Source organism: Parambassis ranga, chromosome 3, assembly GCF_900634625.1.
Source record: "Parambassis ranga chromosome 3, fParRan2.1, whole genome shotgun sequence".
Lineage (NCBI taxonomy): Eukaryota > Metazoa > Chordata > Actinopteri > Ambassidae > Parambassis > Parambassis ranga.
The window spans coordinates 22976653-22989440 of record NC_041024.1 but is presented as its reverse complement, the minus strand read 5'-3'; the positions used below and the strand labels follow the sequence as shown (position 1 = coordinate 22989440).

Below are 12788 nucleotides of genomic sequence, written 5' to 3'. Positions count from 1 at the left end.
AAGATGTGCTGGGATGCAGTAAAACTAAAATAGAATAAAACAATAAACTAATAAACACAAACCGATTGTAGGAACTACACTAGGAAGCTATTTCCTTCAAATTTGAGCATTGCCTGTTGTAGAAAACTAGACCAGAGCTTGTTTCAGACTTGTCTGCTATATAAAACATTGCTTATGTCACTTTCTAACTTTTCACTCAGCTGAGTCCAGCATTTGCAGCCAGGGCTGTGGCTGAGGTGGTAAAGCAGGTTGTCTACTTATTGAAAGGTTGGCAGTTTAAACCCTGGCACTTCCCCTTGGGCGACACTAAGGCCAGAGTTTCTCTTTATGGCAGTGCGGTAAAGTGTGACTACCATTAGGATTACCTGTAGTTCTGTTTTGCTCTGGACACTTAGCTCCTAACAGCTAAATACTCAAATATGTCTATCACACAATATATATTGCCAATATGTGACGCTTGTATAAGATTTCATGTATTTTTAGTGATGTGACTATGAAAATGAATTGATCTCATTGCCCATTGCCTGTGCCTTTTGGATTAGCTGTTGGTCTTCTGTGTGTATGGAAACTTTGAGTATTTGTTTGAACATGATATTGGTTGTATGGAGAGTTTCAATTATGAGTTGCTGTGCTGGAAGAATTTGCAGTGAAACTATTGGCTAACCATTTGTATCATTTGCAATTAGTGTAAGAACTAAAGCTTGATTTTCTCTCTGCCTTGCTGAAACTGCCTCTTGCTCATCCCTTGGTTTAATTGGCATTTCTATGTAAAAATTTGAAAAAGTGGCTGCAACAGCTTTCTATATAAGCAGATTATGGATGGAACAGTTACAGTGAGAGCCAAATAACCCTTTGTAATCCTCACTGAGGACATTTAATTAACTGGCCTTCTTTTCTATTTTCTCTCTGTCTCTGTCTTGCATTCCTATTCTCTCTTTATGTGTTGCTGCCTTCCATTTTATGCCCATTTTTGCCTTTTTTCTTTTGGTGTGTGTGGATTCTGAGGGCAGACAGGTATACTGGGGCCATTTTTCTTCAGTCTAAAAGATGAAAATGGTTAGTTCTGGATGTTACCACTTAAATGAAAGGGAGCAAGAATAAAAACTTGGTAAAATATGGAATGACATGAGGAGTTACCCATAATGTTAGTATATTAGTACTGCAGCATATTAAAGAGAAAATAGGCTAGTAGAGTTAGAAAGGTGCTGACTGAGGGGTTGAGATGTGAACAGAGGAAGTGTCTGTGTTTAGTTTGTATCTGTTAATGGAATGCTTTTTGATTTATATTGATTTATTTCACATCAAGCTGCTTGCCTATTAGAGAGTGCATTCACTCTTCCCAGCCGTGTGCAGGTCTACAATTTTGTTCCTGGTGTCCTTTGACAGCTCTGTGGTCTTGGCCACAGTGGAGTTTGGTGTCTGACTGTTTGAGGCTGTGGTCAGTTGTCTTTTATACAGATAACGAGTTCAAACAGGTGCCGTTAATACAGGTAACAACAGGAGGACAGAAGAGCTTCTGGAAGAAGTTACAGGTTTGTGAGAGCCACACATCTTGCTTGTTTGTAGGTGACCATTGATTTGATGATGCCCATGACACCTATACCCTTTAAAAAACCTGCTTAGCTGGTATTGCACCTTGGTTCTCTAAGGAATGATTCAGACGTGTTCTTGTTTGAGCCAGAAGAAGCTCGTCAGTTGTCAGTTGGTATCAAAGGTATTTCAGTTAATTGTTGTTTTTTTATGCTTTATAATTTAAGTGCACCAAAATTAAATTTATAATTTAAGTGCACCAAACTTATCTTTAAAGAGTGCATTCTAGCACACCTTCATTTTCAAAATAAAGCTTATTTTCTTTATTATACCCGGTTGTGTTGTTTCTCTCAGCCTGTTAATGTTGCCATGCTGCTCTCAAAATGACACGCAGGTTAGATACTGCAAGCGTTTGACAACTTGGTATAGTAGGGTGAAAATTACAGTTTATAATCACTCTTGTGCATTGCTAAAGGCCATTGTACAAAACTTCTAGATTTGGCTGTTGCAGACTTAACTAGCGAGGTTAATTTTGAAAGTAAGAAGTTGCTTCTGTGTCAAACTATCAATATGTTTTGCAGGCAGTGCAGTGTACTTTTATCCAGTTTGTTGGTTACTGTCATCATCCTGTGCATTCAGGATAATTTAGAATGGTGAGTAGACAGTGTGTAGCTACATCATGGCATACTTTTTTTTTAAGCAAATGATGGCACCCAATCCTAATTGAAATAAGTTTGTTACCTTAGCCAGTTGTCTATGGTCAAGTTATCACTTTAATCTGACAGGAAGAACTGGTGGTCTTTGGCAGTTGGTATAGCATTACTTGTGCTTTTGATCCATCCACGACAACTCTCACACTCTGCAGGTCTGTTGGCCAACTTATGTCTCTTCTTATTTGTACTGGTTTCTGACCTTCTTCATGGAAGGCAACCTTTGTATGTTGCATTTTTGATCTTTTAGCCAAGTGAATTCAGGGTTACTCCTGCAGTGGTGTATGAGTTTAAATGTGTGTGTGATGGTGGTAGTGGAGATAATGAACAGTGCTGTGCTGCAAGCAATCCCTTCAGTGGCACTTTGGCAGTAAGCTGTAGAGGGTCACAGTCTGCAGTGGACTGTGTTTAGTCTGACCACAACTTTCATCTTCAGCTCAGTGGATGCAGTAGTCATGACTGGTGGGGTACAGTTTATTTCTCCAATACTGCTCTGCTTTGCCTCAATCCTTATACTGTTCAGTTGTGTTCCTGTTCTGGGAATCTAACGTAAAGATGCATTTTGACTTAACAGACATGATCTAACATCATGAACTGCTGTATTTAATTGAAAATTAATTAAAACTGTTACTTTTTTCACTTCTGCTTTTTTTGAGGCCAAAGTTTGATGTCTGGTACTATTACACTCTCTAAGGCACTTTTAGTAATTGCAGGTCCACTGTTTCTAGGGATTGCAGCATATTATTATGATCCAGTATGATGCATTAGTATGAGGGATAGCACCAAGCTGCATCTCCCTATGGTCCTTCATTAGCCACTAATCCACTGATGATCGTTATTAGTGAGAAAGGCATGCGTGTGTGTGTGTAAGATGCTTTTTTGGCATAGTGCTCTATATTAGCCCAGTGATTTATTATCTGGGTAATGCCGTCCCTTCTTCCCCAAAGCTGCATTGTCCTTTTGCCAATTAATTTTGAATCCGTTACAACCACAGAGGAAGCAAGAGATTGGGAGAGAGAGCACAAGAAAAGGGATCATCAACAAATATACTGGTTGAGCCCCAGAGTCAACTGCAGTGCAATATTTTTTGTAAGATGTGGCTGGTTAATTCCACTCCTCTGTCTTCTTTTGATGTCCGCTTATGTTTTTCCTTGGAACGTTCCCCTCATCCCCTCTCTTCTCTAATGCCATTGATTTATGCAATTGCTTGCTCGTGTTTTTCTTTTTTTTTCTTTTTCTTCTTAATTCTTCCATCTTCCACTTTCCGTTGTTCTGCTGTTTCTATAACAACCGCAGGGTCATTTTTCAGCCTGTGCACTTCACTCTTAATCCTGTTCATGCGACACTCAGCTCTTATTTTTCTCGCTGGTTTCTCCTGCTGTGCTCTCTATTACTTGATTGCACTCTTTCGCGGTAAAATACTTTTCTTTTTTTTCCAAGCTCTCATTTCTGCCCACCTTGCATCATTTAGTGCACAGACCTGTGCCCTCACCTCAGTACTTTTGTTTATTACTACAGTCAGACAATGTAAAACACAAATGAGAATCAGCCTTTTTTCAACAGGTATGAAACCTGACACAATTGAAAGCAATCCTCAGGCTCTAGTCCTGAAATTACTCTTCTGCTCTCCTGCTGTGGCCAGAGAACATTGATGTGAGCCTTGTGTGTGGAAGGATTGTTGCACTGATGAGGACTGTGTAGGTCCTTGTTGTGTTTTACCGGTGTCACTATAATTGTGGTTTACTCTGAGAGCACAGCCCTGATTGTAATTACTATTTCAGAAGCAGAGATGACCTCCTCAGTTTTATCTGTAATTCATTCTCTTGTCATAGAAGTGGACAGTACATTAAAATAATAAAAAAGCAACACCATTGTTGACAAAAAAGGTAGATTCACTTTATTGTATGAACAGTCCTTTTCATTATGTTTCATTAATCCTTTGCACAAACCTACAATTGATAGCAAAATTGTGTTGACTGTTATCCACATTGTTGCCCTTTGTTTAGCATGTGATGTAAGGATATTATTTTTGTTGCTGCATAATTAGTCATTATCAATTAAGTGTCAAATGACTAAAATATCCAAAGGTAATGTGAAAACATCCACCACAGTTTGCATTTCCTTACTTGCATACTCCAAGCTAAAGATATTACATGCTAAGCTATAATAAAGTCACAATCAATAATAAGATAATCATTTGAGAAATAAAGCTTAGTTGGATTGCTGCAAATTAGCTTCTTTTCAACTTCAGGTATTTCAGCCTTAAAACAATTCACACAGCTTTGTTCTGTTTAACTTCAATTTAGACATTTATTTTTAATTAATAAATGAAGCTCTAAGTTTTAATTTTTTGAATTTTGTGTAAAGGGTGCAGTGGACAAAGGCAGGCACTTTGGATATCTCTGCATATTTTCCATGTTGGCAAGCAAACCGCAATGCTTCTCTCTTCAAAAGTGTCCCTAATGAAGCACAGCCAGTTCAAGTAAACCAGTGTGCTATTGATGGCTAAATGTGTCATAATGTTTTTGCAGCTATTGAGCTGATGGAGAAAGTAAATGTTACATTTAACTCTCTTGCTCTTAATTTCACGAAAGAAAAAAAAATCAGTGACTCATTTCACTTGTTGTCTTTTTTAAGGTCTAGACTGGTACTTGATCAGAGTGGAGTTGACCGTAACAGATGTAAATGACAACATCCCAGAATGGAGGATGGTTCCTGCTCCCTACCTTGCTGTGGTTTCGCCAGATGCTCCTGCAGGCACACTGGTCTACAAGCTCTATGCTGAAGACGGGGATGAAGGCAACAACGGCGAAGTGGAATACTTTCTGTCTGATGGTAGGTCGCCTTTAGCATATCCTTTGTGTAACAACAACACCTGTGGTTTTGCCTGACAAAAAATATTTACAATAGCCTGTGACAATATATAACCCGAGTTCAAAATCTAAAGGCTTAACATCCGAGGTAGTGTGGTGTCTAGACTGAGACATTTATAACCAGTTTTTTCCCCCAGTGGTCACACTGAAAGAAGAAAACTGATTTACATACAAATCCTTCGTATATAGACATTCTCCGTGCAGCTGGTTATTTCAAAATCTGTATGAACGTCATCAATAAAATGCATTGTCCTAAATAAGTGTTTTATTGTTTGTAAGGCAGAGGGATGATTTCAGCACTTGTTTTCCATGATGCAGAAGCGAGTGTTTTTCTTCCTGTCTAAAATCTAAGCCTCTGCAGTGCCAGTATTTCATTCACTTTTTCCCAATTGGCCTCATTCATTTTTCCTCTATGCAAAATAATTGCTTTTCTTATTGTCTAGCATGTATTCATTTTCCTCATGGGGTTTCATGAAAATAACCTGACAAGGGAAATGATAGAAAAGAACATACAATTTGATGGTAAACTAAATGATTCAGTTGTTTTGAATTGATATCCATTAAGGCTTAACCACATCTCTTTCCATGGAATTGCGTACAAATGTGTTGTGGATACAGAATCATTTGATTTAAGTACTTAATTAGTAGTGGATAACCACCTGCTCTTCTAAATCCTTACCAACGCATGGTGCAGGTGGTGATGGCCGTTTTGAAGTGGACCGGAAGACTGGTCAAGTTCGAACTACAGGCCTTCCTCTGCAGCGAGACAGGGAGTACCTGCTTACAGTGGTGGCTGCTGACCGACTGGGTAGTCGCAGTGCTCCTGCTGTCATCTCTGTAGTTGCTGGAGCCCGGCCACCCCAGTTTACCAATGCTTCATTCACCATTGCCATACCAGAAAACACCCCTGATGGACAGCCGTAAGTTTACACAAGATGATGAACTTAGATGAGTGATGAAAGCACATACATAATGATTTTACAATATTGTTTGAAAACATGAATTCATCTTAGATATTAAATGTGGACACACATTTCTTTCAGTTTTGATTTTCATGTTGTGCACTCTGCAAAACAAATTTCCATAATATGGTCTTGACATTTTGCCAAGACCATATCAAGGACAGTGACAGGACTTTATTGTAAGTACAAACACTAGGGTCTACTAGGGTTAGGCAGCCATCAGTAATCATAACTAATGAATCCTTTACAACAGGTAAACAGTAGCCACAGCATAGGAGCATCTGGACTCTCTCTCTCTCTCTCTCTGTCTGTGTGAGAGATAGAGAGAGACGGTAACAGAGGGTAAGGAAAGATGAACTACACAGCTGGCCCTTTGCACTGTATTTTTCGGTGTTATTAATAACATTGAACACTGCTTTGTCTCTTTTTAACTCAATCCACCTGGATTTGCAGTATTTTGTCTTATGCTGACACTGCACAAAGCATGTCGCACAAAGCATGTCTCACAATGAATGTACTTAAAAGCGCCCATGATGGTGCACTAAGACTAATTACAAATGTCATGGCTGATGATGGCACAATCACATATTTAAAATCTTAATCGCTAAAAGAATGCCACTGTTATATCAATGTCATGTTATACAACATTAACATAGCATCGTTGTCTTTAAACACACATGGTACATAATTTATTAAACAATTGAGTGAAACATTTTATGAATTATTTGCTGCTCCCTAAAGAAAACAGTTGGTGATGGTACTGCTAATGGTAAGCAGGAGAGAACCTTTTCCTCAAAACTTGTGATTGACTAGAACACATCAATACACACCAATGGTGATGGTTATACCAAGAGAATGATGCAGATTTAACTAAACTGTTTTACTGCTTCTGTTGAGCAAAAATAAAACAACAAAAATTTGACTTTCTGTGGAGAGACTGGAAGTGTAAAAAACAAATCCCATAAAGTCTGGTAAAGCTTCACTGGTAAATATATGCATTACATGCTTGTTAAGATTTGACATCAATTAGTGATAAAGGGGCTTCCAGAATGTAATGACACTAAGTCTGAATATCTTATTTCAATTTTCAATTTTTAATACATTTGCCTCTTGTTCCCGCTTTTTATGAGTGGAGAGTTTATAGAAAAAAAGTTACCAACTCATATAGAATTTACAATATAAAAAGGTGTGGAAAGTGATTGTCTACTTATGTTGGCTACTTGTATGTTCAAAAAACATAAGCAAGAACGTAAACGCAAACACACACAGTTTTACTTCTGAGTAGTGTTCTTAGGTTGGTCTCATAATCCCCTTTCAGCTTCTTTACTTTGATTCATTTGACAAACAAGTAAAACCAACTTAAACATGTGTATAGCATATTTAATTCAGCTGGAGGCGTTTGGGGGCCAGATTATTGCACAAAGGGCATCTTTTTGTTTTTACTCTTGCATGTACCCAGACCCTAATTTAATCTAATAACTTTTTATATCTCCCAGGTTCTTGGTCACACCTGCTGTGTCCTTCCAGAAGAAACCGATCAGCTACAGCCTCCTTATCAATCCTAGCAGTCTCTTCTCCATCTCAGCAGAGACAGGTGAAATCAGCTTGACCCGCCCTATTGACTATGAGACCGACCAGCATCGCTACTTGCTGTTGGTGCGAGCCAGCGAGGGACTGGAGAGCATGAGCAGCGCAGCAGAGGTTAGTGTGTGTGTGTCGGAGTCACATTCCCTCTGCCAGATTCAATGACTGCCTGGTTATCTGAAAGAGATTTGACATTCCAAGGTTGTCCCCTCAACAAGTCAGCTACCATTGGGGTAATACTGCATTTATAGTTGTTTTTTTGACAGTCAGGCCATAATTACATTTGGTTGTCAAAATCTCTTGGGTGCTGGTATGTAGTGCTGTCAACCAAAAGTCAAATTCAAAACTTTAAAGACTTGTGTACATACATTTGTAAAAGTACTGTATAGATACCGTCTTCAGCCAAAGCCAAAAAGAGTTGTCTGACTGAAATGACTGCTCTGGGATTCCCAATGACTTCTTCATGTTGTCAGGAAGTGAGACAGAACAGCGGCTGACAGCTGCAAGCGTTGATGCATCTGGTCTGGTTTCCATCATTACTCTGGCCTGAGGCTAAAACATGTCCTGCTGAACCGATCTGTCCTCAGCTGCTCCACTCGGGGCCTCTGTGGCCTGCAGAGCACCAAAAGCCTGCGTGGAGAGAGTAAGGCAAAAAGTGGGTGAACGAGAGGGAAGGATTACTGAATTCAGTTGTGAGAAAAGACTGATGCAAAGACAGAAGGAAGAAAAATGTTAGGTAGTTTGTGCAAGCCATTTGTTCCACTGTTCCTGTTCTAGTTAGCCTGTCTCCTAGGCCTAAACCTGCTCTGTGGAGCCTACCACATGTACAGTCCACTCAGCGCTTAAAAGCATGCAACACTGCCCCAACAGCTCCTTCTCTGTCTCTACAGTTTAAAACCACGGATTTCTGTCAACACAGCTCTCATAAGGCTGAAAAATGAGATTGCCGCTTTGGATTAAATTGAGTTATCAGGTGGACAGGATATGCCTAGATCAGGGGTTTCCAAAACTTTTCAGACTGTGACCCACAAAATAACAGTGGCCCTGCGAGACCCACTGGTAACAAAATAAAATAATAATTCACTTTTTAATCAGGGTTAAAAATGCAGAATCGTTCCCAGTATTCACCACATTTTGTTGTTTGCTACAAACGAATAACATATGAAAAGTTAACCCAATAATAAACAAACATAACAGCAAAATACGCATAAAAACATCTCTGTTAACATCAAGGTAACTTAAAGCTGATGCGGCGCACGTCAGCCAACCTCAACTGATACATCAGTGCCCTGTAAAAAATAATCCATAATTTTGTAGGAAAAACATCAGCGCTGCACCGGGTCTGCTTTAGGCTTCATCTTAAAATGTATATCTCTCAGGACCCGACAGGACCAACAGTACTCCACAGGCGGTCAGGTTGGGATAGACTGCGGGATCGGGTTGGGAGCGGGATTGAAAAATTCTGTGCAGGTCTCTAGCCTATATAACACAGTCATAGTAATAACGAACAAAACCTAACAACCATATTATCATTTTAGTAACACAAGAGTGGTGAATACATCTGTAAAAGAAGCCCCAATGTAAAAACTGAACTAACAAGGGAACACAGCATCCACAGACTTATTAAGCATTGATGTGCGTCTGTGCGTGCGTAATGTGTGGCTGACTCCTGTACTGATGCGTGCAAAACAGCTCAGCTAATGTGATCATCATCTTGCACGTTAATTCCAAAAAGGTCTTTTCACATAAATGGCAGAAAACCAAATGGCATCACCAGTCTCCAAGAAACCCAGAAAAAGTGGCTAGATTTGATGCTAGCCACCAGATTCAGCGAGAAAGTTGGCAACACTTTGGTGCTGTATATTGATGTGTGATTGATGCTGTTGCTCATCCATCTTAATCACTTCAAAACTAATGCTGTATCTGCTTGAATTTATTCCAAAAAAGGTTTTGAGTATTTAAACTGAAGTTTGTTGTAAGGTGTTTTTGTCCCAAAATGTTGATGTTCAGTAACACACATGTGGGGTTGTTTTGAGCATGGGTATCCTTATTGCTTTTGTGCTGCTCGATTCTCCATGTGAGTGCCTGTGCATTTGGCTCACATCAGCCCATTTGGGGATAATAAATAACAGCTCTTGTTTTTTCTAGCTTTTGCCATGGTACCTCTAGTGATGCCATATCATGTAAAAAATGCACACATCACTGTCACTGTATCAGACATTTTTACTTTCCTACTTTTCAGAAATGTATTACGATTTGCCAAATCCAAAAGAAGAATAAGCCAACAGAGTGCATATATATTACCATATCTAAAGTACTGTAGCAATCTTATATTGACTGGTTGCAGGAGAATACTGTGTTGGGACTGAATATGTGTCTAGATGTGTTTCTACAGTATCTCCTGCCACAGCAGCAAAATGCAACAGCAGGCAGCATGGGTGGCTTTCATATAAAAACACAGCTGAGATGGCAAAAAGCTGTTGTGCACATTTTGTCAGTAGGAAAAGAATCAGGACTAATTGAGTTTAGAGATTTTAAAAACTATGAATAAAAGGTATTTAATTTAAAATTCAATAATTAAATTTGTTTTCACACAATACATCCTTTTATTTTGTTGAGTTTTGTAAATGTCTTGTTTTTAGTATTATACCAGTCCAGATATTAACTTTCATAGTTTATTTCTTGACTGCATTCTGGTGCCAGTTCAGATAACGCTTTATCTAGACATGCTGTACATCCAATAATGCTGACTGACAGCTTAACAGTATATCCTGGGAAATGCAGCTGTGGGTTATTATTTTCCTAATGTTAATCTCATAAGCAGTGGTTTCAGGCATTCTGTTTTTCTCCTGTTATTGTTTACTGCAGTTTTAATTGTACAGGGGAAATTCCAATGTTGATGTGTTTTCCACAAACGGCGGCAGGCAGACGTAAAGATACTGCTATATATTGTGTGTAGCTATCCTTTTTTGCTTTTCAGAAATCTGTCGCTCTCTGTCCACACAGCTAACAGATGTGGTATATTTGTGTGCACTGGTCTCACCAAGCATGACTTTAATTTGCAGGTAGTTTCCAAGTTTCTCCCTCTAGGAGTGATAGCTCATCGGCACCATTAGTTACCTAACCAGCCTGAGACCTGCCTGCAGCTTCACAAGTGTGTGGGAGCGTGCACATTTCTGTGTGTTTGAGCTCATCTTGCTTATTACGACTGACTTCCCCTCTTTATACTGCACTGCATTTCCTGCCAAACTCTTTCCATTTCATGTCATACTGGCACATAGATTTGCTCACCATTGCATGCAAACACACACACATACACACAAAAAGATTGACAGTCTCTGGCAAGCACATACAAATCACCTCAGGGAGTTGACATGGTCAGATTTTATTTCGTTGTCCGTCGCTTCCAAGCTGATCTTTGCTAAAGGATTAACTGATATTACAGAATTTCATCTTACCTACCAAGACTTAATACCGGTGGTATTTACACACCACTCAGTGTGTGTATTTGTGTGTTGTATTGGTGACTGATCTGTAGTGAGAGTTTGTGTGCATGCCGCTGCATTTATGTGGAAGAAAAGAAGTGGGGCTGAGGGTGAGACGCTCGCCTGCCAGCTCATGTCTGTATTTATTCCTCCTGAATGCAGGCAGTCAACATCTGATAGAGAATTCTTTGGGTGCCTTCATGTGACTAATGAACTGAAAACAGCATTACAGTGTCTCAGCAAGACACACACCTTCATTCTCACACCATACAAATTCATCTTTGCACACTACTCATTTGTTAGCTTAGACTTTCTGAAAAACTGCACAAGATTGCATTCTCTGCTGACCTACCTGAGGGACCGTGGTGCTGCCTCTGGAGCAGCTCTCTCCTAGATTTGGGGGTAAATAAACCAGAGGGATCAGGGCATGCCGTTGCAGCAGGTTAGGATGAAGCTTCCTTTTGGTTAGGGATATGGTTAATTTGGGTTACTTGCAGATGAAAACGACTCCAGATGCAAAGAAAACCAATTTTGGATAGTGCCTGAAGTAGTAATCCCAGATTTAAATTTTTCATAACACCATCCCAGTGTGTTTATCCCAGTGTGTTAATCTGCAGCATTTCCACTTCTGATTGCCCTGGTAGCTTTTGCACATGCAGATACAGCACAGCATTATGATAAAATGAGATCAGGATTGCAAAACTCGATTATAATCTTTTTATATCTTTTATATTGTGTTTTTTTTTTATTTGTTTGTTCAAAAAAGTGTGTCAGTACTTATTCCTGTCATTTAAATGTTTATGGCACTTGATGTTCATCACTTGAAGTTTTTGTGTGTGTGTGTGTTTTATTGCCATTTTAAAATGAATAATGCTGATGCTGTCTTCTTTGTTTCTTCCTTTCAATCTCTCTTAAATGTCCTCAGGTACGAGTTGTTATCATCGATGAAAATGACTGTGTTCCAGAGTTCCTCCAGTCAATTTACAGCAAAGATGGTGTACCAGAGACTGTTACAACAGCTACCTCTCTTTTGCAAGGTAAGAGTAGCCTAAAAGTCACGTTCTGTGGCATCCATAAACCAACAATAGTATCAAATTATGTATTTATTTTAACATTATTTTTACATATTTTTACAGCAACACAACCTTATCTCATATTCATTTGTCATATTTCTTCTTTGTGAGGGTAATTCATTGTAATGTCATGTATTTTGGGTTTTTGCTTGGCTTCTGTGGTCCTGGGCATTCATAACAACAAAAAAAAAACATAAGTTTTATATTTATATTATATAAGTTTATATAATTGTATACTTATATTATAATATAACAAGTTAGAAGTCCCTACATAATGTTGAAATGTTTTAGTCTGTTCTAACTAATTTGGGTAATATAACAGAATAGAATCTTTCTTTTCCATACTATGCTGGCTGATCACCACATCTTTCTTAATTGTTTTGTGTTCTGGTCTTACACTGAAATCATAAAATATATATTTTCCCTCATCATGCTAGCAAAAAGAAAAAAAATACACAAAAAATACTTTATTCATCCTAAGCTGGGAAATTTTACTATTGCAGCAGCAATATACAGGCACTCAGCATAGGAAAAGGGAGCAAGAGATCGACAGGTGGCATCAGCAGAAATA

The 12788-nt window shown here is 38.9% G+C and overlaps 1 protein-coding gene across 1 annotated transcript in view; it reads left to right on the top strand.

The window, feature by feature from the left end:
• Positions 1-12788, top strand: part of LOC114433466 (neural-cadherin) — a 233782-nt gene that overhangs the window by 64448 nt on the left and 156546 nt on the right. Inside the window, 4 exon segments of the mRNA XM_075353396.1 lie at positions 4878-5075; positions 5808-6033; positions 7572-7776; positions 12070-12181. Coding sequence (XP_075209511.1) covers positions 4878-5075; positions 5808-6033; positions 7572-7776; positions 12070-12181 — 741 coding nt within the window.